This window comes from Castor canadensis, chromosome 13 (assembly GCF_047511655.1).
Source record: "Castor canadensis chromosome 13, mCasCan1.hap1v2, whole genome shotgun sequence".
Lineage (NCBI taxonomy): Eukaryota > Metazoa > Chordata > Mammalia > Rodentia > Castoridae > Castor > Castor canadensis.
In genome coordinates, this window is record NC_133398.1 from 7,895,885 (window position 1) to 7,920,459 (window position 24,575).

The following is a 24,575-nucleotide window of genomic DNA, read 5'->3' on the forward strand; positions in this document are numbered from 1 at the left end:
ATATGACATATATAAGTGCCACAAAGCCATCACCAAAGCAAGACACTCCCAAAAGAATCTCTCCCCTCCCCGCCCCCCCACCCCCCCGTCCCCTCAGGCCATCCCACCCCCAGGTGACCAAGGATCTGCTTCCCCTCACACAGGTTAGTATGCAACGTGAGTAATACGCCCTTACATGACCTCTTTCATTCAGCGAATTCTTTTGTCAAACATCCCTTCAGTAGGTTTTGGTTCTAGATGAGATATAGTTGTGGGACACAGGTGGAGAAACCCTGCGGTGTTAGGCAGGGGTGAGTGGCAGGGTCAGCAGACATAGCAGAGTAGGCTGGGCACTGTGGAGTGGACTGAAGCTGGCAGGACTCCTGCTTCTCCTTGGCCACAGAAGCAGGAACAGAAGATGAGAAAGTAGTCAGGACGGCAGGTTGGGTGACTGAACCTGCTTTGAGGTTGGACAGCCTTGACTGTTCCAAAGGCAGATGTAAACCCAGGCCTGGAATCAGGGTAACCTGAAATCACAGGCTGGGACCTTCAGGACCCAGATGATGACAGAAACCAAGGGAGAGAAGGGGTGGCCAAGAGATGTGCACAAGGCCCAGAGGGGCCAGGACTGATGCTCAAGAAATCTTTTTTTTTTTTTTTTTTTTGGTGTTGTTGGTACTGGGGCTTGAACTCAAGGCCTCACATTAGCTAGGCAGGCACTCTACCACTTGAGCCACTCTACCAGCAAGAAACTCATGTCTTAAGAGGCAGGCTTAAGGCTGGGCACTGGAGGTTTACGCCTATAATCCTAGCTACTCAGGAGGCAGAGATCAGGAGGATCATGGTTTGAAGCCAGTTCAGGCAAATAGTTCACAAGACCCTATCTCAAAAAACCCATCACTAAAATAAGGGCTGATTGAGTGGCTCAAGGTGTAGGCCCTGAGTTCAAACCCAAGTACTGTAAAAAAAAAAAAAAGAGGCAGGCTTCAGAAGAGGAAAGGCTGAAGGAGATTAGGGAAGTACATCCTAAGAAGAGGCCAAAGGAAACCTGGGAGGGGAGGGGTCACAAAACCACAGAGGTACATGCATCCACAACGAGGCCACCCGGCCAGACATCCAGGAAAGTAGCTATAGAAATTCAGCCTTGAATGGGGCTTTTGAGCCGGCAGGATCAGGGTTCTCCCCGAACAGTGACTCCATTCTCTCCTGTGTGTGAGAACCTGGGGTCCTGGTTACCTGTCCCCAGCAGTTCCCATGGCAACAGAGAGTACATCTGTCTTGCTGCTATTAAAAAAAAATGCCACAGAGAAAGTCATTTAAAAATGATATTTATTTCTCAGGCTGGAGGTGGTTCAAGTAGTAGAGTGCCTGCCTAGCAAGCACAAAGCCCTGAGCTCAAACCCTAGTACCCCAAGAGAGAGCGAGAGAAAGAGAACAGAGAGATATACAGAGAGATAGAGAGAGACAGACAAGGAGACTGATTTATGTCCCATAGCTCTGGAGACTGAGAAGTTCAAAATGAAGGCACCAGCAGGTTCATCGTCTGTCCTGTTCTTACAGTTGGCACCATCTCGGTGTCTTAACAAAGCAAGAGATGGAAGGGCAAAAACAGTCCAGTTAGTTCCCTCAAGCCTTTTCATGAGAGCCCATCCCATTCTTGAGGGCTGACTTCATTACTTCCTAAAGGCCCCACTTTCACACTGGGTCTTAGGGTTCCACCTATGGATTTGGGGGGGGCATATACATTGAAACCACAGCAACAGCTATACCTGAGATAGGTCATTGTGGCCCTGCACCTGGTAATAGGGGAAGGATGTGGTAGCCACTTGCTCAGCCCTCAGATGAGGGCTGGACTAGGCTCAAGGCAAGGTGGAAGCCAGAGAGGAGGCAGAAAGTGTTGGGTAGGAGCAATCCGGCATAGAGAATGGGGCTGGGTACTATCAGAGACTGTCTGGGGCTGAGACACAGGCAGGAAGTGGAGCCTCTAAGATTTGTTCAAACGTGGGCTTACGTCTCCATCCAGTTCAGCCACAGCTGGTTCCTCAGCACCAAGATTACCCGGCCATTAAGCAGGACTGTGCCCTGTGCTGGCCACAGCTTGAAGGTCTCTGGTTAGAGTGAATTAAGGAAGATGCAGCACAGAGATCAAGTGCAATGAGGTGGAATAAGCGCTGGACTGCCAGGCATGAGCCCTGTTGGCCAGGAGGATAAAGAAGGACTGTGCCAAGAATTTTGGCAGAGGGGCTGGTCATTTTGTTCCCTTCCTAGATTTAGCAAAGGATGAGTCATCCTAAGCTAGGCGGGAGCAGCTGCCAGATGGGTAAAAAGTAGGGGTCTCACAGGCATCAGCTTCACTAGCTTTTCAGACTCTCCCCATTCCTTTTCTTGTTTCATTCTAATATATTCCAGTGCAGGAGATACCAATCATTAATCCTAATATTACAGATAGGAAAACCGAGGTTCAGGAAGGTGAAAGGGGAGCCGGTGGTCGATGGTTTTTCAGGCATCCGGCAGTGTCATGCATGTAACAGGCTGCTTTGCAAACGGGTCACACCAGCAAAGCCAGGTGTCTGGGATGGTAATTCAGCAGAGAGGCGCGTGGATTGGGAGTGTGGGGGTGTGGGGATGTGCGCGGGGCGCCTGTCAGTCCCTCCTGCCAAACTAAGCCAGCCAAGCTCTCCTCCAGTCCTCTTCAGGTGCCTCGAGCTCCCTAGGGTCTGAAGTGGTTGGAGTAAATCCCAAACGGAGGCGCATCCCTAAAGCTGCCTCAGTTTCCCCTTTTATAAAACGGGGCTGTTACCCACACTACCCCAATGCTGAGGTTTCCAAGGAGTTGTTCGCCTGTGCTCGACCTCTCGGAACCCACGCAGGGATGGGTTGAGAAGGGCCTTTCGGTCCCTTGGAAGTTTTTATTCCGGCCCCGACTCCCCTTCTCAGGAGGATATGCCTAGAAAACAAAGGTGGCTCCAGCAGTTCCTCTGAGTCCCCTGCTTCTCCGAGGCTGTCGCCTTCGCCTTCCGCGCCCGGCAGGACCGCGGAGGCAGTGGACTCAGATGGGGCGGGTGAACCGAAACGCCCGCCCCGCCCCCAGATCTCCACAACTCCGCCCCCGCCTTCAGATCTCCGCCTACTCCGCCAGCCCCGCCCCTGTCCCGGGCCCGGGGCGTGGCCACGCCGGGGCTGCCCGCTCAGAAGCCCAAACGCCGGAGGCTTGCGCACTCAGCTATGATGAGAGAGCCCGGTAGAAGGACGGGGCAGCCCGGGACCCCGGACTGACTGTGCCCCATTTGGCACCTGGAGGCCTCGGTGGACTGAACAGCTCCGCGTGGGCTACATCAGAGACACGTGGTTTCCAAGGCCCCCGTTTAGCTTGGGAAGTTTATGGTTCAGGTCACAGTAGAAGCGTAACAGAGGTGCGGGAGGGCAGAAAAACCTGATGTGTCGTGTCCATCCCCACTGGAGGGGTTGGGGGGCGGCGGTTGGACCTCTTCCGCAGCGTGCATTGACCGGAATCTTGGCCCTTTTCCTGACAGGAGGTTTTATATTTTCAGAATGGGTGCACGATGTAGAAACGACTAACCACATATCGCCGGACACTGCAGACCGGCTACAGATGCACCCTCTAAAGCCGTTTCCAAACACCCCCGGGTGTGCTTCTGCGGCTCTGACGGGTGCGCAAGCCCAGTCCCGACAGAGCCTCTGGTCCCCACTCGGCGTCACCGTCGTCACCCCAGGCAACCCGCAGGGCACCGCATCCCGGCCCTTTAAGGAGCGCAGGAACCTCGGCCGTCTTGGTTTCACGCGCCCGCCCGCAGAGCCGATGGAGCGAACATGGCCCAGGCGGCGCGGGCGGCGCGGGTAGCGCGGGCGCTGTGGCCAGGCCGTTGCTCCCTGGTGGAGAGGCTGGGTGGGCGACCCTGGCCACAGCTCCTCGCGCAGAGCCGGGCCGGCTTCGCGGGGGCGGCGGGCGGCCAGGGTCCCGCAGCCGCCGTCCGCAAGGGAAGCCCGCGACTTCTGAGGGTGGCGGTGCTGGCCTTGGGGGGCGCGCTGGGGCTGTACCACACCGCGCGGTGGCACCTGCGCGCCCAGCACCTCCGCGCCCATCACTCAGCGGCGCAGGTAAGGTCTGGCCGGGCCGTGGATGGGGGATGTCTGCAACCAACGCCCAACTCGGGACTCCTTGGAAGCCGCGGGGTCAGGTGTCGCTGCCTCCTTGCCTGCTCGTGACCTTGGGCTAGTGACTTAGCCTTAGGTGTCACCCGCAGCGTTTTCACCTGTAAAATGGAGGCGCTACTGATGTTCGCTATCTAGAATTGTTGGGTGCATTTCTCACGCCGTCGTTTTTCTAACAAGTTTTAAGGTTGTGCACAGCAGCAGCAGCACTTTCAACTCGTGGTGGCCCAGCTGCCCTTGAAAGCTTATGCACTGCACTATCACTGCTCTTCTCCACTGAGCCCCCTCCCTCCATTTCCTTCCCCACTGATGCCCCTTTCCTGGACCCAGAGGTGGAAGAAATGGCAGTGAAGTACCTGTGGCTCCCTGTCCACCAGGGACATCCGGCCTCAGTTTCCCATGCGCACCTTGAGGGAGGTGGGCTACAGCTGTGGTTTTCAACATCAATTTGCCTCAAGTGCACTTGGGCGCTTTTCTGTAGAAGAGCCAGATCCAGGCCCATGGCCACTGTAGTCTCCCCCTTGGAGAGGTAGCCCCCACTCTGGCCAGTGCTGCCTGAGTGGCAGGGCAGCTCTGCTTCCTCACCAAGAGGTCCCTAGGTTGGAAGAGTAGGGGTGAGCAGGTGAAGGGGAGTCACAGCAGCTGGAGGGAGACATCCTAGGATTGTCCTGTGTCCCATAGGGCAGGAGGGAGAGGAGCCTGGCCCCTGCCCTGGGGTGTGCTAACTGGGAGTTTACACCCGCACTGTCCACTTTCTGGGCCCCTTCCCTACCTCCCAGCACTCCATTCTCCCTGACACCCACCCCATTCTTCCTCATACTATCAAGGTCACCTGAAAAGGCTTCCTGAGGAAATGTTTGCTTGGGGGTGCCTGGGCCTGGAACACCAGGCCTCAGAAGCCCCTTCCTTCTGCCCTTCCAGCTGTCCCTGTCTAGCCACATGCAGCTGACCCTGTACCAGTACAAGACATGTCCCTTCTGCAGCAAAGTCCGTGCCTTCCTCGACTTCCATGCCCTGCCCTACCAGGTGGTGGAAGTGAACCCCGTGTTCAGGAGTGAGATCAAGTTCTCCTCCTACAGGAAGGTGCCCATCCTGGTGGCCCAGGAAGGAGACAGATCGGTGAGCCTCAGGGATCCCCCCTGAAAGAACTTGTGACTCCCAGGTCCCTGCAGGTGGTTATGAGGGGAAAGCAGTTGGTGTTCAGGGGAAGCGGTAAGTCACACCTGGTGGTGTGCACCTGTAGTCCCAGCTAGTCTGGAGGCTGAGGCAAGAGGATTGCTTGTATCCAAGAGTCCAAGACCAGCCTGGGCAATATAGTGTAGTAAGATCCTGTCTCAAACAAAAACCAAAGAGTAGATGTAGACACATTTCCTTCCCTGCCAACAGCCACTACCAGCCAAATCTCAGGGAGTGCCTAGCACTCAAGGTGGACTGGGTTTGAATTGTGGTTCTGCCTTTCACTAGCTGTGTCATGGGGGAAGCCACTTAGCCTGCCTGGGCTGGCTTCTTGATTAGTCAACAGGGGACCAGACTCTGGGCTGTAGGGACATAAATATGAAATTTTTACGTGTACAGGGTTTGTTACCTAGTACACAGTTTCTGGAGCCTACCCTGCCCTCTGTGTTGTGGGAAGCTAGGTGGGTCTGGGCTAGGGCCAGACATTGGGGCTCCCCTACTCCTGCCTCCGCATTAGCCACACTTGGTCACTTAAATTAAGAATGAGGGCCTGAGGGCTGGAGGGGCGAGCTCAGTGGTCATGGATTTGGGGGGTGATGGATAAAAAAATGCCCAGGTTCTATGTGATTAGTTACCTCACAGTGCTTTGTGGTTGGTGTAGCTTAGGAGCCCGTGGTGATCATGCCAACCACAGGCCAGAACCTCTCATCCAAAACCTGCCTTTTAGCCTGGGGTGGGGCTTGGCATGTGCAAGTCCCTGGGTTCCATCACCAGCACCGTAAAAAAAAAAAAAAAAAGTAAAAAGGTTGCCTTTTCTCTCCTAGCAACAACTGAATGATTCCTCCGTCATCATCAGTGCCCTCAAGACCTACCTGGTGTCAGGGTAAGGAGCCCCTGGGAGAGCAGGTGGGCATGAGGTAGTTCCTTCTCGCTCCAGGAAGGCTTCCCCAAGCTCCTGCTTGTATGAGAGCAGGGTGGGCTGCTGATAAGATTTCTAGAATGGGCCAAGAGCATCCTACCCGGAGACCTCCATCCTCAGCTCCTCCATCCCCCTCTGTCAGGGAGGTGCTCCTGAGTCTCACCCAAATCCCTCTTGCTGCAAGAGGGTGTAGAGCCTTCCTGGGTAGGTTCTGGTTCCAGCCAGGGGCTGAGTTGCTGGGTCAGGCTGTGTTGGTCAGCCAAAGGGGACAGGAGGAAGAAGTTAGGGTGAGACTCTGGCTCTCCCCTGAAGGCAGCCCCTGGAAGAGATCATCACCTGGTACCCTCCCATGAAGGCCATGAATGACCAGGGCAAGGAGGTGACTGAGTTCTGCAATAAGTACTGGCTCATGCTAGACGAGAAGGAGGCCCAGCAGATGTATGGTGGAAAAGAGGCAAGGACGTGAGTGGGGCTGGGGCTGCTGTGGGGAGAGTGGTATGGGAGACCATGAGGGCTGGCCAGGTGGTGACAGTAAAGTGACCAGTCCCACTCCCAACCCACCCTAGACGCTGGCTTAAGACAGCCCTCCTTCTGTCCTTCCTGTGTCCCCAGAGAGGAGATGAAGTGGCGGCAGTGGGCAGACGACTGGCTGGTGCACCTCATCTCCCCCAACGTGTACCGCACGCCCGCCGAGGCCCTGGCATCCTTCGACTACATTGTCCGTGAGGGCAAGTTCGGGGCCGTGGAAGGCCCCGTGGCCAAGTATGTGGGTGCAGCTGCCATGTACCTCATCAGCAAGCGCCTCAAGAGCAGGTGATGGTGGGTGCGTGTGTGTGGGTCTGGACCCTGCTGTCCACAAGCCCTGGCATTACATCTGTGTCCCATCAACCCTCAGGAGGTAGGTGGGAGACTGAGGCAAGCCAGGACCCTGCCCACAACTCCTGATGTCTCCCCCACTTTGGAGTTGGAAGCCAGGTCGACTGCCTGTGCCTCCCTCTGCCACTGCCTCCTTGGCTGGGTCCCTTGCCTCTCCTGAGCCACTGCGGGCTCCCTGACTGGGGCAGATGCTCAGCAACAGCTCCCCTGGAGACCCCCCTGCTCATCTAGCCTTCCTTTTGTCCCCAAAGAAGGCCCCCTTTCCCATCTGGCTGGGGAGGGGCTCCCTGACGGACCTCCCCCTCCTTCCCTGTCCAGGCACCACCTCCATGATGATGTGCGTGAGGACCTCTATGAGGCTGCCAACAAGTGGGTGGCAGCAGTGGGCAAAGACCGGCCCTTCATGGGGGGCCAGAAGCCAAACCTTGCTGACTTGGTGAGTGTGGTGATGGTAGGCAGTGTCAGATAGAGGGGCCTGCCTTTGGGGTGAACGTGGGAGGGAAAGCCCAGGCTATAACAGCCTGTGGCAGAGGAGCCACTTGTGTCTGTTGTTGGTGCAGGGGAGCCAACTATAAGGAACCTCCATGGTTCACATAACTGACAAATTCAGGAAGGGGTTTGGCTTCAGGCCTGGCTGGATCCAAGGCTAGAGTAGCAGCAGCAGGGCCCAGGTGCTCCCTGTCACCATCTCAGCAGTGGTTTCCTGGCTTCAGCCACAGACAGGCTTGGGTCCTGTCTCCAGACTTCTACCCAGCAGGATTTCATTGGTTTGATTTCAGTGCCCGTCCTTGAGCAGTCCGCCAGCCTGGTAGCCTGGGTCTGGGAACAGGTGCTGGGATCCTCCCGAAGGACACTTGGGGTAGGCTTGTTGAGTAGAAACGGGGCGAGAAGGGCCACGTGCAGTAGCTTACACCTGTAATGCCAGCACTGGGGGAGGAGGTCAGGGTCGTGAGTCAAGGCCAGTGAGACCCCCATCGAGACCAATAAGCCAGGCACGGAGGTACATGGCTGTGATCCCAGCTACAAGGGCAGCTGTAAGTGGGAGGATTGTGATCTGAGGCCCACCCCAAGCAAAAAACATGAGACCTTACTGAAAAACAAGTAAAAGCGAAAAGGGTGGGGGTGTGGCTACAGTGATAAACCATCTGCCTAGCAAACTCGAGGCCCTGAGCTCAAACCCCAGGACCACCAAAAAAAGAAAGAAGAAAGGGCAGGACATGGGGGGCAGAGGAGCATGACGTGGGGACAAGACCAGGGAATCCTGTAGCCATCATGCAAAATTGGCCCACCAGTGGGTGTGAGTTCTCAGAGAGGGGAGGCGACAGGCCCAGTGTCAGCCACAGTGACACTTCCATGCTGTCTCCCCCAGGCGGTCTACGGGGTGCTGCGTGTGATGGAAGGCCTGGAGGCCTTTGACGACCTGATGAGGCATACTCGCATCCAGCCCTGGTACCTGCGGGTGGAAAAGGCCATTGCCAAGGCCCTCCCAGGGCACTGAGCACCCCCACCTGGCAGAGAGGAAGGCCACATCAGAGGCCAGCTGCTGGGGACCGGGCCAGCGAGCCAGCCCCTGGTGCCACTGTGTGTGTGTGTGAGGGGTGCAGGGTCATTCTGCCTCTTTTTCCACCCAAGCCCCAAGGCCCTCTGCTTTTGACACTGGGCACCTGTAGTGCCCTGGATGCCGAGGACAAATCCCAGGTTTACTTACAGCTCACAGCCATGCTGATGGGAACCTGGTCACGGGTTACAGAGGAACCACCTCCCCTCCCCCACCCCCCCTCCCCCACCCCCCAGCTCCAGTGGGCCAACCCCTATTCAGGGCCTCCCTGCTCTTTGGCCCTCTGCTGGACTCAGAGCCTGCCCTCTGCTGGGGACATAGCTCAATTAGTAGAGCACTAGCCTAGCAAGTATGAGTCCCTGAGTTCAAATCCCAGTACCACCAGAAAAAAAGTGGCTGCCTTGGCTGCAGCTTGTAGATGGGAATGAGATTGGCTCCTGCCTGGTTAAAACAATGGGACAGTCTGCATTAGGGAGGTCTGCTCCAACTCTTTCTTCCCAGGTTCCCCTGGAACTTTGTCATATTTGCAATAAAGGAAAGGTTTGCTCCCCTATCTGTGGGTGCTGTTCTGGAGGTCTGTGTGGTGAGTGCCAGGGCAGCCCTGGAGCAACTGCCCTGTGAGCAGTGCTCACTGAGTGTCAGGTGGGGCAAAGGCTGAGCAGCATTACCTGAGTGAGGCACAGGGTGTGGGAGCTAGAGAGCCCTGGGGACAGGTCTGGTTCTGTCCCTGGAACTCTGGGCAGATATGCTTTCCTCTGAGCCTCAGTTTCCTCATCTGTTAAAGGGTCATAGTAAAAGTTGTGTTGAGGGTGGGGGGGTGTTGGTAACAAGCTGCAAGTCAAATGCACAGGATGCCCAGTTCAGAACAGGGCCCTGGGCCAGGGACTTGGGGTCCAAACCGCTGTTCTACAGATGAGGGGTCATACTTCAGGGACAGGGTTACACGATAGTCCCTCTGGCAACAGGTAGCCACCAGCTGCAGACTAGGGTGAGGTCTAGAGGGAGAAGCCAGTTCTGTACCTTCCAGAGCAAGGGTGGGCTGTGGTGGACCCCCTCCTGAGCAGAGCACTCATTGAGAGGTGTGGTGCTCTGCGAGGGGCCCTCCAGAGGCCAGGCAGGTGGCCAGCAATTTCTGTCCGTTGGGTCCTGTTAATTAGAGGGTAACTGGCTAACCCACAAGACTGTTGAGGTAGTTTTAAATTTTACCGTAGGATTATTTAAAAAGCAATTCATGTTACTCATAATAACTAAAGCTCACATAAGGGGGGTGGGTGTCAGTCAGGTATGTGGAAGAACTGTGACCTCAGTCTCCTGCAGGGATCATCTGCCACCTGCCAGATTCTAACTCCCAAGCTGGGCCTTTCTCCTTTCTGTATGTGTCACGCTAGCTCCTTGCAGGGCACGGGGTGCACCACAGCCCACTCACCCAGCCCCACCCCACACCTGTGCCCTCTGGGGACTGTGGGGGTGGAGAAGGAGAGAAGCTGGGCCTGAAACTGAGCTAAGCCACAGACATCCTGGGGAGGGTGGGGTGGGACCAGAGCCAGAGCTGTGGCCAGGCTGCACATTGAAGTGACTTTGAGCCAGAGTTCTGGTGGACCCCAGAGCTCCCTTGGCAGGACAACTAGGACAGTCATGCCATGGGCGACCAGGCAGGGCCTTCCCTCCATCTCTGCCTCTCACCTTCCCTGTATCCTTGTGGCCCTGTAGCCCTCCGTCCCTGTGGTACTCCATCTCTGCCTCTCACTATCCCTGCAGTCCTCCATCTCTCCATCCTTCCATCCCTGTATCCCTGCAGCCCTCCATCCTGGTATCCCCGTGTCCCACCTCCACTTTCCCTTCACGGACAGCTTTTCCTGCCATTCTCAGACCTCGCCCGGGGTTGATCCTTGGTGCCTCTCTAGCACAAGGAGGCTGAGTTGCCTCCCTGTCTCAGTCCTTTATTCCCAAAGGGAGTATCAGATGTACCTAGCTTATGAGAAGGTATCCGCCTTCTGTCCATGCCACCAAGGCTAGGGGAAGGTCCCACGGCCCACAGCTGTGCTCCCTACTCTTGCTGCTGCTCCTATGCAGCCCGATGATTGGGGTTTCTACCCTGGGCCTCCCCTTGAGGCCATCTTACTTTGGAAGCCCAGTGTGCGGACCGGGCCGTGGCTGCCAGACATCTCCCCTCTCTCAGTCTTCACATTCTTGGACATCGTGTTTTCTTGTTTTTCCATTTCTCAGAAGGTAGTAGGGCTGGAAGAGTTGCCAGAGTCATGGTGGTTGGAATTGGGGCGTGACTCCTGAGGGCTTCTTCCCCCAGAGCTGCTGTGGGTAGGAAGAGGCCCATACCCTCCTCCACTGTGTGGTCACCTTGACAAAAAGTTCAAGGACTGTACAGAAACGATGTCCAAGGATTGTACTAGCCAGACCCAGTCCCGGTGACTGGCTAGATAACGGCTGGTCACTTCTTGGGCCCAGCTGCTTCCCTAGTGCCTAATCACCCTGTGACAGTCTTTCCCTAGTGCTGCTAGTCTTCTCATCGCTTTTCCCCACAACCACCAGAGGGCGCCAGAGTCTGTGAGGCCCTGTAGGACCCGGAAATAGGTCCTGGGACTGCCACCTGCCTATTCCAGGATCAACTCTCTGGAAGCCTTCATTGTCCAGGCACTCCATTTGTTCATCTGTAAAATGGGTTTACTCCTTCAGGGCTTGAAGATGAGTGAGTAGGAGAAACCACGTCTCCCAGGGGAAAGGGCCCCAAGCCAGGAATCTTTGTCCCATCTTTTTCATCTTCAGGTCAAAACACATCCCTGGGGTCTTGATGGAGGCAGGGGCTTGGGTTTGGGACCTTGGGTATGACCCCATCCGTCCTGTGAACTGGCCTCAGTAAGCCCCGTGGGGTTGGTGAGGTGTTAGGTGATACATAGAGCTGACAGCATAGGGGTGGGTGACATGCAGCCAGTGAGGCCTGTCCTCATTCTCAGAACACTTCCTGCCGTGCTCCCTGCTGGCTCCAGCGCTCAGGGTCAAGAGCACCAGGAAGAACAGAGTCCTGAGAACAGCAAGATCCCCCTCCCTGGGAAGGGGCGCCCACAGGGAGGATTGTGGTTTGCTTGTTTTGCTAATTTTTTTAAAATTTCATTTTGAATATGCAAATATCAGGCGTTTATTGTATGGACATTCCAGATCAGAACTGCTGTCCCTCGCCAGTTCCAATCATGTGGTTTTCCACAGTGTGGCACGTTCCACTCCGTGACTGTTCCCTGCTTTATTTAGCCAGTACGATGGGAAGGATTTTGATGGGCAGAAGTGTCTGATGGGAAAGGGTCTATGTGGGCAGACTAGTGACCTCTCATATTCAGGTCCTAACCTCTGGAACCTGTGCGTGTTATACTTCACATAGCAAGAGGAGTTTGTAGATGTGATTCAATGAATGATCTTGAGATGGGGAAATTAGCCAGGTGGCCCCTTACAATGATGTAATCACAAGTGCCTTTCTAAGAAGAAGGCAGAGGGAGGTGATAACGTAAGAGAGGAGGCCACCCTGTGGAAGCACAGCAGCTGGAGGAGCCAGGAAGGGTTACAAGCCAAGGAATGCACAAACTTCTAGCAGCTGGAGGATTCTCCTGAGAGCCTGCTGAAGGAGCCAGGCTTGCTGATACCTAATTTCCACCCAGTGGAACTGAGCTTGACCTTCTGACTTCCAGAACTGAAAGAGGCTACTGTGTGTTCTGAGACACTGACTTTGTGATCATTTGGAGAAGCAGCCCTTGGACCCGAATACAAACACTACCAGCGAGGGTAGTCCGGAAAAAGAAATGGCTACAGGGGGCTTGGTGGCCAGGCAAGTCCAAGGTCTCTGGTCTTTCTTCTCATTTGTAAAATGAGGATGGGGCCCCACATGAGGGATGTGGGGGGAACCACCTCCCTCTCTCCCATTAGCCCCAACAAGTGTTGTGGGCTGTGATCACTGGTGATGATGGACAAGAAAGCTCATTTCCTGGTGCTGCTCTCCTGGTCTGCCCTGCATTCTGGGAGGCAAAGTGCAGGAGGCCAAGGTTGATTTGGCCCCTGTGGAACTGGGGCAGGCCTCTGACCCTTTCTGGCCTCAGCTTACTCTTGCTCAGAGTAAGACTTCCGCCCAGCCCTGCCTGGCCTCTCCTGCCACCAGGACCTGCCATGCTGGGCTGGTCAGTTCCTGGGAACTGGGACCAAGGTCCACCCTGGGTAGCTGGGCCCAGTACTCAGGCTCCTCCTCTGCCACCCTTCCCCTACATTTCAACCAGCTTGCACTAGTGAGATCTGGATTGAGGGCAGCCCAGAGGCCAGCCACCATGGACAGCAGAACAGGGCCTTGGATTCTACTTCTGTTTAACATTCACCCTTTCTATGAATGAACCAGACACGCCCCTCCCCCACCCCTCCTCAGCGCTGTGGCAAGGCAACAGAGAACAAAACTCTGCCCTCGGAGGAAAGAACCACGACCCCAGGAATGAAGATAAGCAGTGTGCTGAAGGGAGAAGTGCTGGGGGACAGGGCAAGGGAGAGGAGGCCAGCTTGGGTGGGGAACAGTTAAATTCTAGGTAGGATAAGCAGTGAAGGCCTGCAGTGACACATCTTGACGGGAGGAGAACCAAGGGGATCACTGGAGGGAGATGGGCCTGGTGAGCTTCGCGCTGCACCTACCTCAAATTCCGCCCCCTTTCCCCCAGCCCAAGGTTGGCTTCTGTGTCTGAGAAGCCACCCCTTCCACTGGGTGGAACTGAGGCCGAGGTCTGGACAGGGTGGGAGAGCAGGGGTGGGGGCAGGGACCAGTCTGCCAACTCAGTGGCTGAGAAATGATATAATCATTACCCCTGGTCACAGCACCTGAAATGTGGCATGAGTGTCCAGGGGCTGCCATCCAGTACCCACACATTTGGGTAGGTACTCACCAAATTCACTCACCATTGAGCAATTGGAGGAGCAGACAGAGTGGCCTTTTCTCTCCTGACTTCTGGGGACTGGGGGGCGGGGGGTGGCAGCAATATCCCAGGCACCTCTGCCTCCATCATTATGTGGGATTGCGTCTCTCCTTTGTGCAGGTCTATGCCCCATTTTCCATTATTTTTTTTTGAGAGAGGGTCTCTATGTAGCCTAGGTTGGCCTTGAAGTTTCTTTTTTTTTTTTTTTTTTTGGCAGTAGTAGGGTTTGATCACAGGATCTACTCTACCACAGGAGCCATGCTTCCAGCCACCTGGCCTTGAACCTTCAATCTTCCTTCCTCTGCCTCCTGAGTCTTTTTTTTTTTTTGGCAGCACTAGGGTTTGAACTCAGGGCCTCACACCTGCTAGGCAGGCACTCTTACCACTTGAGTTTTTCTGCCAGTCCTTTTTTGTGATGGGTTTTTCTTCAGATAGGGTCTCATTTGCCCAGGGCTGGATTTGAACCATGATCCTCCTGAGTAGCTAGAATTATAGACATGAGCCACTGGCGCTCAGTGACACCAGTCACGAGATTTGGGGCCCCTCCTAATCCAGTATGACCTGAGACAGTTAAAGACCGAGGGCAGGTGAACTCCTGGGCCCCTTCAGCCTCTATCCTGCCCTTGTGTTCCTGTGCACCAAAGTCTGTCAGGCCAGATGAGGACCCTGCCCAGCAAACATGTAAGGTCCATCCCTGGTCTGTCAGTGAGACTCCTGCCCGTGAGCTGAAGTCTCATTAGAGCCTCTATGTATTCTGCACACACTTCCATTCTAAAAGACAAGTCCCCAGGAACATCGTCATCCTAACTTGCTTACATCTGCCAAGCTCCTATTTCCATATAAGGCTACATTCTGAGGTTCTGGGTGGACAGAAATTTAAGGGCAACACTGTTCAGCACAGTACACGTGGTATATGTCAGTTCCACATGTGGGCACATTTCATGCCTCCCCTACAGCCAACCCCTGCATGCCAGAGTCCCCAGGCCACTTCCTGGAGCTGCTTTACATCTCCCAGTAGCTGTGCCTGATCCCTGGTCCTAGGGCCATCAGGGAACTGGAGTAAGATCAGGCACTTTGTGCACAAGGAGTGTCTGGAGAGACAACTACAAACACATTCCCTTCCCCAGGGCCTCCCCTCTCCAGAGACAGGCAGAAAGCAAATAAAGAATGTCAGGAAAAAAAGCCAGGGACCTGCAGTCCCAGTGCTGGGGAGGCTTGAGGGGCTTGAGCCTTAATTTGAGGCTAGCCTGGGCAACACAGGGAAATCCCATCTCAAAGAAAAAAAAAAAAACCCAAGAAACTCCTGGTCCACAGAACAAAGCAAGGAAGAGAGAAGGGGTTAGCTGGGGATAAGAGTTTACAGGCAGGGAAGGAGCAAAGGTCAGGCAGGTATGTGCTGGGGCCTTGGGCAGCCTGTAGGGCTGGAGGGGGAGCAGGGGAGGGCCCCAAAAGGCCCCTGCGACTTTGTGAGGCTTAAAGCTTGTAACATTTTTTTGTTTGTTTTTTAATGAGCACAAAGCCAGCTGTGAAAGTAAATATTGATTTAATGAGAAAGGCAATCCCCCAACACCTGGGAGCTTTGGGGGACACACAGCCTTTCTCTCTGGCTGTAGTTTATTCTAGGAAGGTGTCTCCTCCCCAACTCAGAGGCCCCACAACTCCCAGTAAGACCCAGCACTTCAGCAAGGAGGCAATTCACATGGGGCTGTGGTCCAGAGAGGGACTTTCGGTGTCAGGGTGAGAAGGGAGACACTGTATGCTTTTTTACTCCTTTTTAATTCAGGAAAATTCACAATGAAATTCTTGGTACCTGAAGTCACTCAGGCTTAGCATGGTGAGTGGAGGGAAGCAAGGGATGAGCTCAGGAGCCAGGCAGCAGAGGACTGTCATAAGTGGTTGGACCCCAGATATATTTGAAGGCAGAGCTGACAGGACTTGCTGATGGACTAGACTAGAAGTGGGAGTCAAGGATGACTCCGGAGGCTCAGGCTCATCACTGAAAGAAATCCATTTGTGAAGGTGACCAGGTGGAGAAGCAGATCTGGGAGGAAAGCTAGGAGTTTGGCCTTAGTATGTGATATGTGAGATGCCTGCCAGCTGCTCAAATGCAGAGGGAGGGTTTGTAGTACGATGCGTGAAGATGCGTGAATCTGGAGTTAGCTCAAGAACAAAATCAGGGTCCTCTGAACATGGCTACTTAGTCTTCACTGGCAAGATGGGATGACAGTGTGGGTAGAGAGGTCTGAGGCTCCCCTGGGCCCCTGAGCATCCGTAAGAGGGGCAGGAACCCTAGGAGGGCAAGGAGAGAGAAGCCCAGTGGTGCTTGGGGTCAATGAATGAAGGTGGTGCTTCCAGCACAAGAGAGTGACCCATCTGATGTGGGCCAGATCAGGACAGGGCAACTTGGGGGCACTGGTGACCTCATCAGAATACCCCAACTCTAATGAGCCTCCACTGAGGAGGCAGTGCTCCCCTGAAACTGAGAGGGAAGCTGTCTAGGCATTAAGTAAGAAAAATGCCCCTAAACCACCCAAGCCCAAGTCAGAAAACTCCTGTTCCGTCATCACCTTTGAAACAACTTTATTAGAGGCTGTTTGAAATGACAACTTCCAATTCTTTCTTAATTTGCTTTTTGATAAATTCCAGTTATAGCTAATATATTTATATATAATAATTTTTGCATTGATCTTTGCATCCTATTTAAATTGTCCTCATCAGGCCATTCTGGGGAAATGGAGGTACAAGTGTCCCATGGCCAGCTTACCAGCATTATTGAGCGAGGGCAGCTAAGGGCTGGGAGGAAGTCCACTTCACAGATTGGGGTGGGCATCCAGCCACTCTGTCCTTCAGCACCCTCTCCCTGTACTACAAGTTCACAGTGAGAGGCACCTCACTGCCTTGTCACTCAGGAAAGGTGAACTAAAGAAAACCTTCCAGTCCATGGAAGGATTTGAACTTGCATTTTCCATGCCGTTGAGGTTTCTCCCACTGGCCCCACCCTATCACACCCTGAGACCCCAAGCTCCCTGGGGGCAAGTCCTGCCTTCAATGCCAGGGGACATGCACTCCATAGACAAATGGCCAGGGTCCCTTCTCTTCTGTCTCTAGTCCCGAGAGGAATTTCTTTGGACAGACATGATGTCGGGTGGGCAGTGGGGAAGGCCACTCTGCGGCCCCTTCTCCTTCTCTTCTCCCCACCCTCACCAGGTGGTGATGGAGAGGCATAATCAATCATGAACATAAATATGAATAAAAATGAACTTGAAAATGACAGGCTATTTGTTAAACAAATCTATAAAAATAGTTAAGACATAACTCTGTTCAAATAAATACAAAATAAATAGGCTCCAAGCAGTGTGATATGTCGCATCTGTGGAATGTGAGATTGGTCCCAATTTGCCCTGTTTGGGACTGGACGTAAATCCCCAGGGGCATCAGAAACAGACTTCAGTAGTCAGCCATTCTACCTACTCCCTTGTCTTCTCTCTGGAGGCACACAACTCACATTTGTCCAGCTCATCTTGCTGGACAAAACCCCTTTCTCAACAAGACATAATTAAGGCCTTCAGCACCTTTTCCTTGTCTCACAGGGCAGCAACCCTGCTCTTCACCCTAAAATTCAACCTGCCCCACTCTCACACCACAGAGCAGGACGATGAGTTTGGTTATGAGCTGGCGCCAGTCCTGGCAGTCTGGGGAAAGCTCAGAGGCCATGAGGCCCAAACAGGCAGCTAAGGCCCTCTGGGCTCCAGGCCCTAGCACTAGCCTTTCACAAAGCCATGCACCAATGACACCAGGCAGCCAGCGCCCTAAGTGAACACATATGTCCAGGTGCTCACAACTGGTGAGTTCAGAAGCCAACATGGCTCAGGAGAGGTGAGCACATAAACAAGCCCCCTTTGGCTTCTTGCACCACAGGTTGATGTGGATGCTGAAGCCAGGAAGCAGTCCACGGGGGGCAGGAGGAACTGCCTCTCCCCAGCCCCGGTGGGGAGGGATGCGGGCAGGCTGATGGTCCTCCCCCTCCAGCAAATCAGAGGGGGAGGATGCAAACTGGGCACAGGAACGCTCTGCAGGCCAGAGGAAGGGTGCAGCTGAGGGGTGGCTGCAAGGACGGGACGGGAAAACTAAGCCAGCCTCCACGCTTGCTATCTGGCAGGCACTGCAGGGAACGTCCTGTCCCCAGGCACATGAGCCTGGGTCCTGCTGACCGCTGGCCCCTGAAGAATGCCCACAGGTCTTCCTCGGGACAGACACAAGGGTCTGCCAGGTCAGTATGGACTAGCCCAGGGGGGCCTGTCAGCTCTCCCCCACCCCTCCCTTGCAGCGTCCCAGGTTTCACAGCTTGGCTTGAGTCAGCTTAGTGTTGGCACATTCACAGAATGAGATGACTGACACCCTGGGCCACAGCCCAGGATCAGTGAGTCCACCCACCCTCCCGTCATCGTGACTGCACGCCCAGGGTGATCTTCAGGTTCTCGTACACCACATAGCTGATGCTCACAGCTGGGATCACTTTCATGAAGTTAGGGGCCAGCCCCCGGTACAGCCCAAAGGCCCCCTCAGTCCGCAGGATTTGTTTGAAGAGGCTGCTCATAGTCACCTCAGGTGCTCCTTCGATGGAGGCTGCAGGAGAGAGCCACTGGTCAGACACATGCTATCAGCCCTCCCAACCTGCCCGGAGATGGAGACCCACCTGGGAGCAGCCTTACCTTGCGCCTGCATCCGGGTCCTGACCAGGGCCAGGGGATAGCTGGCCAGCTGGCCACAGGTGCTGGAGATGGTACCGCAGGCCAAGAGCACAAACACACCAGGGTCTGCACTGTTCACAGCATAGCGCTGCAGCCAGGCATTCTTGAGTGTCTGGGAGAAGAGGTGGGTGGGGGGAGGGCTAAGCCTTGGGAAGCCTGGTGTAGCAGTGAGACACAGGGGTGGGATGGTTACTGGATCCATGCTGGAGCCATGTCCTATCACATAGGATCCAACACTCACTGTAACCTGAATAGCTTGACCTGGGCCTTGCTGAGCCCCTGGCCAGCCTGCTCTTTGTTTCTGCTGTCATTAGGGATTCCTGACAAGGACAGACAGTGGGGTGAAGCAGAGGGAGCACCCTTTCCTGCAGAGTGCCTGACTTCTGTGATCTGGAGTTTGTAAGGCCTGTGAGCCCCAAGGGCCTCTGTGCTCTGGGATCTGCCTGCTGGACCCCTGGGTTCAGAACCTGGGGTAGGGCTCATAGGTTCTGTGCTGGAGCTGCTGAGGCAGGCAGGATGACAGGAGACCCTTGTAGCAAAAAGATGAGTGTTGCTTCTTGTTCTAACCATCTCTGTCAGGGAGACAGGTAACAGGGGAGGGCAGGGGTAGGAGTGGGGGCTGAATCTTTCACTGGTTCCTGGGGCCTGAACCCCTTAGAGCCTTACCTCATAGACAGCCAGGTCGATGCCGGCGTAGGGGATGATCCCCAGCATGTTGGGGACGTAGCCTTTGTAGAAGGCGGACACCCCTTCTTTGGCCAGGATCCTCCTGGCACAGTCCAGCATGCCTGAGTACTGGCCTGTCTTCCGCAGGGCCATCCGGGTCTTCAGAACCTGCAATGAGGGTGGTGGGGAGTGTGAGCACAACCCACTCCTCCCTGTTCCATGCATGCTGCCCACCCCAGAACCCAGGAGGCCTCTTACCTCCATTGGATAGATGCTGCTCTGGGCGATGGCCCCAGCTAAGGAGCCTGCCACAAGTCTCTCATGAATCCTCAGTGTCTCCTGGTCACTCCCAACAAGACGCTTGATCTACAGCAGGGAGCAAACAAACTGGTCAAAGCTATGCATGCAGAGGTCATAGTCCCTTGCCTGCCGCTACCCTTTCTCCAGGAGCCAGCTGGTTTTGGATGAAACCTGGTGACTGTGGTCACTGTATGCTGCCAAAATGGAACTGGTGGCACAGCCAGGTCAGCCCAGGCCTCTTGCCTCCCCTGCCTCCCCTGCTGTCCCTTGGGTACAAGGGCTGGCTCCAATGTCAGGGACCTTAGTCCAGTAGAAGCTGCCAGCTGGCAACTGACTCTTCCTGGGAGTCAGGTCCTCACCTGCTCATACGCCATGAATTTGATGGCCGACTCAGGGGCGATTTTGAGGACATTGATGCCGTTGCCCCGCCAGAGGGACTTGGCCCCTCCCTCTCGAATCATCTGTGTGAATCCACCCACAATGCACATGTTGTTGCTGCGGGAGGCATGGACCTGAGAGGAAGAACGAGAGGTCAGCACAACTGAGTGGGGCTGAGAGCTGCCACCACCCACCTGGGGAGGAGCCTCAGGACCACCAGGAAGGCTGTTCCCTCTGGGTAATTTGAAAACTAACTCAGCATTGTGACAATCAAACTTTGATAATTCTAATTTAGATTTAAGTAGGTTTTACTGTGCATCAACTGGGACCTCTACAAGGACTACTTCTTAAAATTAAAAACAAAAAAACAAAAAACTGAGCTTTTCACCATAGAAAATGTTCAAACATATACAAAAGTAGAACTAAACAGCGAGCTCCATGAGCCCACCCTCAGCTTCATCACAGACTGCAGGGGTCAGTCTTCAACCCTGCTGCTCCCACACCTATGGACCTGATTAAAGCACACCCAGATGCTGCCAGGCTGTATGACTTAGGACTGCTCCTCACCCCTATAACACTGCTGAGAATTCCCTTCAAAACAAGCTGCTGAGGCCATTGTTCAAGCCCTTCATTCTTGTGGGGGTCCTGGAAGGTGAAGTGGCTGCCTAAGATCATACAGCTGGGAAAGAGGGGGCTGGGACAACAGTGGGGTGAGTCCAAGCCTGGAGCTCTTCTCCCTGAACCATCCACCTCCTTGTTTCCAGCGAATGCATGGAGGTTCTAGAGGGCAGAGCAGAAGGGGAAAGGATGGTGCTATTTCTGAACAGGACTCCTGACACAAAACGTGCTAGACACAAGCAAGGGGACAACGGGGTGACTGGTCACTGTTCAGATACACATCAAAGTCCACCAGCATGTCCTCATGTGGGCCATTTCACAATGCTGCCCCTAACATCAAACGAGCTTATCTCTGCCCTGTTAACATGGAAATGCCCGCTTCTTCATGTATGTAAGGAAATCGTTTCCTCTTCATGTGTGTAAGGAAATCATTTCCTGCCATACTCCAGGTGTCACTGGCTTCACCAGTCCACATGAAGCCAATGTAAGATGATGCCTGGCTTAAGTGCCTCAGATAAAATTACATCAGCTATGCAAAAAAGGTCACGTAGGCCTGGATCTATTGGTACCCTGGTCAGAGCAATAATTCCAGCCTAATTCGTTGGGTTAAAAAGTTTGGGCCAAAGCAGGGCCCAGGCAAGGGATGGGGAAGCCAACCCACCAGGAACCCAAGGTGAAAACCAGTCCGGCCCATTTTTCTGCTTACCTGCATGAGCACCTTGAGCCTGTCCAGAGGGGCCGTGCAGGTTCTGGAAACAGCCCCTGCCCCACCTCCTGCCACCAGGTGTCTCCACCACATCCCTGTCTGCCTCTCCTCCACGGTGAACTCATCAGGGACTGTCAGATTCTCACCCACATCAAAGATCTGTGAGGAAGACCAGCAGAGGCATAACCAACCTCACTCAGGACATCTGTGGCCAAGCTGCTGGCAAGTTGCTGACAACTACCACCTTCTGCCCTCTCAAGTGGTCCTGCTACAGGGGACCACACAAATGGTGACAAGACCATGAACTTGGGAGTAGGAAGTACACTGGGGCTCTTCCTCTTCACTGTGTGAAGATGGCAATACTCTCTGCCCTGTTTGTGGCTCAGGTAGAGAGCAGGGTTAAGAGCTCTGGTACAAAACCAAAGGGCAGCCCTTTCAGAGCCAGCTCAAGTGGACTTTCAGTGCAGATTGCCAGGCTGGTTGGATTGAAAGGATCCAGTCATGGGTACAAAACCTGCAACCTGGTATGGAACCGGATCGTACTGGCAGAACATTATGCAAAGCTTTAGCAAACAGAGTACTGCTGCCTGTATAATACCCTCTCTCTGGGTCTGGGTCCAGCAGGTTCTGCTCTGACCTGGGCTGTAAGCCAGAGACAGGCACCAGCTGCTCTGAACCCAGGAGCAGGCCATTTCCTTCCACCGAGGAAGCCCTGGCCTGGCATTGCAATGCAGGGCGGATAAGACTGTGCAGCAGGGGTAGCTCAGCCAGGAACAAAAGGAGGGACAGGCCAGCATGAGGGGACTTGGGGAGGGAGGTCAATCAGACCTGAATTTCTGAATGTGGAACCACACTGATGGGGTGAAAGGGCGGTATGTGGAGACATGTTACTTTTACTACGGAGAGAAATTACACCAAAAAATAGCGAAGTGGTTGGATATAATAGAGTCATTTCTTCCCTCTGCCCCCCTGGAGGAAGAACTGTAGGGTTTTGGAGAACAAGAGGCATAGGGAAAGGGCAGGTAGCATGTGGGGACAGAAGGGCACTCCTTGGAAAGGACACCTTAGGCTCAAGTAATAGTCAAAACTGTTTAGGCTGGTCAGTGCGCAGGAAGCAGGGGGTATGTGGCTGGCCCTACTGGGCTTGCAGAGAAGGGGACAGCTGTGCTGCTAAGAAGGAGGCAGCTGGGGCCTGTGCCCCACCCCGGGATAGGCACAAGACTACTGCTGCCAAGTAAAGAGAGCCTGTGGGTAGAAGGTGGGAGTGTGGCCTCACCGTGGAATGCTTCCAGTACAGGATGATCTCCGGAATATTCTCCACGGGATGCAGGAGGTGGTAGTCCCTCCACTCGTTCCAGTCAATGGTCATGGTGCCGTTTTTGTCCATGCTGTGAGACAAAGGCAAGGTAACCCAAGTGTAATCATGTCCCATCTGCCAACTGCACGTCCCACCTCTGAGATGGGCTGAGGGCAGGTGCCTCGGCCATGAAGGAAACTACTAAAGCAAAGGCACCTGTGTGCCCATGCGAAAGGGCAAGGCAGCTCCACACCCACTTTGCATAAGATATGCTGGCCCACAAGACCCCACTCTCATCAGGTATAAAGTCAGGGAGGGAGGCAGTCACTGGGCGACACGGATACTTACTAGGTGACAGGGCCCCAGAAATGGCCTGTTTGTATTCTGACAGACAGACAAAGGAGGATGCAGAGGAAAAAGGAGAAACAACACAAATAAGTGCCATGAGCAGACATTAGTGAAGCAAGCGCACCCAAAGACATTGGGGGAACAGCACAGCGCGAAGGTGAGCCCTCCAGTGATGGCCTGGGAGTGGTGACAGAGCTGTCATCTGTGGCCATCTGGGAGAGAAGAAACTCCTAGGGTTGTTCTGTATAGTTTCCCAGCAGCCCCTGCTCACCAGTGAGCTGTCTTCCAGGACAGCACATCCAACTACATACAGTATGAATACATACAGTATGAACTACATACAGCAAGTCATCAGCAGGGGGAAAAAAGGTGTGAGACCTTCTCCCTTCCCAGCCAGGAAAAGAGTGTTCAAGGAGTAACTTTCGCTGAGAAGAAATCCATTCACTAGTCTTTTTTTTTTTTTTTTGCGGTGGGGAGGAGGGGCACACTTGCTAGGCAGGCACTTGAGCCACTCCACTAGTCTTTTCTGTTAATGGGTCACAGGCAATGGGCATAATTCCAGAGGATTTGTGATTCTTCAAATGGGAGATGGCCTGTAAACCTGGGGAAAGGCTGCCCTTGGGGCAGGGCTACTTATCCACTTATCCATTCTTTGCAACCACAAGAAGGTCAAATTTAGGGAAACAGGTCGACAGTGAACAGCGCAGGGGTTAGTTCAAGAGCCTTTCTTTCATCATCCTGAACATGGAGGTTGCTGGGCACTCACCTCTTGAGAATCTTTTCTGCCTGCTGTTCCGAGATCTTAACGCCCAGGTCCCGCAGGGACTGCATGATCTCTTGTGCATCGATCCGTCCTGCAACAACAAGGGCCGTGAGCAGGGCCCAGCATGCGAAAGGCCCAAGGCCACAGCACTACAAGCCAAACTCACCATCATTCTTTTTGTCCAGACTCTTAAACACCAGCCTCAGTTTCTTCTCATGGTCTTGAAGGTAATGGACAAATTCCTCAAAGTCCAGCTGCCCATCGAGGTCCTTGTCGCCAGCTTGCACAATTTTCTAAAAAAACAAAAGTAAGGATTTGTTGTTTGCTCACGCACCAGCCTTTTCTTGCCACTGGTGGGGTCCACTGCCCAGGAAACTGTGTTATTCCACAAACAAAGGTGCCCCAATGACCAAAAAGCCTCTGTTCAATTCCCAGGGATACCCTGGCCCTGCCACATCAATTTAGCAGCATGCCACAGTGTACCCTCTTTCCCTAACAAATCCAAGAGGAAGGAGCCTCCAGGAGGAGCCTTCAGACAGCCAGCAGGGTAGCCTGGCACTTGCTTCTTCTAAGCATTTCCAAGACCAGCTTGTTACACAGCCAGGGTCAGTTGCTTGGCATCCTGCAGGGCTGTCCCTGGTGCCAGGCCTTGGCCCTATGCTCCTCACTGAGAGGTGGGACGGCCCTGGAATCCAGATTCCCTCAGAAACTGCCACTTACTTGCTCCTTCCATTCCCTATAAAGGCACTGGCCAGGAACAGTTTGGTGGCCAGGGTGAAGGTACGGGGCAATGCCTACTTGGCAGAAATAATGCCAGGGAACACTCTGGAGGCTGCAGAAGGGATAGGAGCCAAGGGTGACTATTCTTGGGCATGTGCTCGATGGCACTGACAGTCCCTGATCTCAGAGACTGAGATGATATACCCAACTCCAGGTCTCCCAACCAGGCACTAAAAATCAGGGCAGCTCTACTTTAGTTTAAGATTTTAAGAGACCCTGTTCTTAGTCCATGAGGTTCCAGAACTATGCACCTCCCCCACGGAGGCGAGCTGTGCTCAGCAGCTGTCAACCAGCGTTGGATACTCGGCAACTGGAACTTCTCCATAAGAGTGACTATT

General features: G+C 54.2%; 2 protein-coding genes across 12 annotated transcripts in view; one reads left to right on the forward strand and one right to left on the reverse strand.

Moving 5' to 3' along the window:
* The first annotated feature begins 3,212 nt into the window (after positions 1–3,212).
* On the forward strand, positions 3,213–9,234 carry Ptges2 (prostaglandin E synthase 2). Of its 2 annotated transcripts, XM_074053124.1 has the most exons (9): positions 3,215–3,392; positions 3,531–4,098; positions 5,074–5,271; positions 6,153–6,211; positions 6,560–6,709; positions 6,860–7,060; positions 7,442–7,559; positions 7,903–7,982; positions 8,493–8,630. In XM_074053124.1, exons 2-8 carry the CDS (start codon positions 3,811–3,813, stop codon positions 7,933–7,935), a joined length of 1,047 nt encoding a protein of 348 aa, XP_073909225.1. In that variant the 5' UTR covers positions 3,215–3,392; positions 3,531–3,810; the 3' UTR covers positions 7,936–7,982; positions 8,493–8,630. The 2 variants fall into 2 exon arrangements, with proteins under 2 accessions (XP_020019843.1, XP_073909225.1); XM_020164254.2 differs by lacking the exon at positions 7,903–7,982 and having other exon boundaries at positions 3,213–3,392; positions 8,493–9,234.
* A 6,959-nt stretch (positions 9,235–16,193) lies between these two features.
* The window catches only part of Slc25a25 (solute carrier family 25 member 25), a 32,071-nt gene continuing 23,689 nt past the window's right edge, over positions 16,194–24,575 (reverse strand). For 4 of the 10 annotated variants that reach the window (XM_020164284.2, XM_020164289.2, XM_020164286.2 and 1 more), the window contains exons 2-10: positions 23,624–23,750; positions 23,461–23,548; positions 22,326–22,437; positions 21,050–21,208; positions 19,707–19,859; positions 19,306–19,413; positions 19,048–19,215; positions 18,343–18,493; positions 16,194–18,256 (exon numbers count right to left, since the gene is read on the reverse strand). In XM_020164284.2, coding sequence (XP_020019873.1) covers positions 18,072–18,256; positions 18,343–18,493; positions 19,048–19,215; positions 19,306–19,413; positions 19,707–19,859; positions 21,050–21,208; positions 22,326–22,437; positions 23,461–23,548; positions 23,624–23,750 — 1,251 coding nt within the window. In that variant the 3' untranslated portion in view covers positions 16,194–18,071. Of the gene's footprint in view, positions 18,257–18,342; positions 18,494–19,047; positions 19,414–19,706; positions 19,860–21,049; positions 21,209–22,325; positions 22,438–22,694; positions 22,731–23,460; positions 23,549–23,623; positions 23,751–24,575 lie in introns of all 10 variants that reach the window. The other 6 variants (XM_020164283.2, XM_020164287.2, XM_020164285.2 and 3 more) reach the window with 2 other exon arrangements.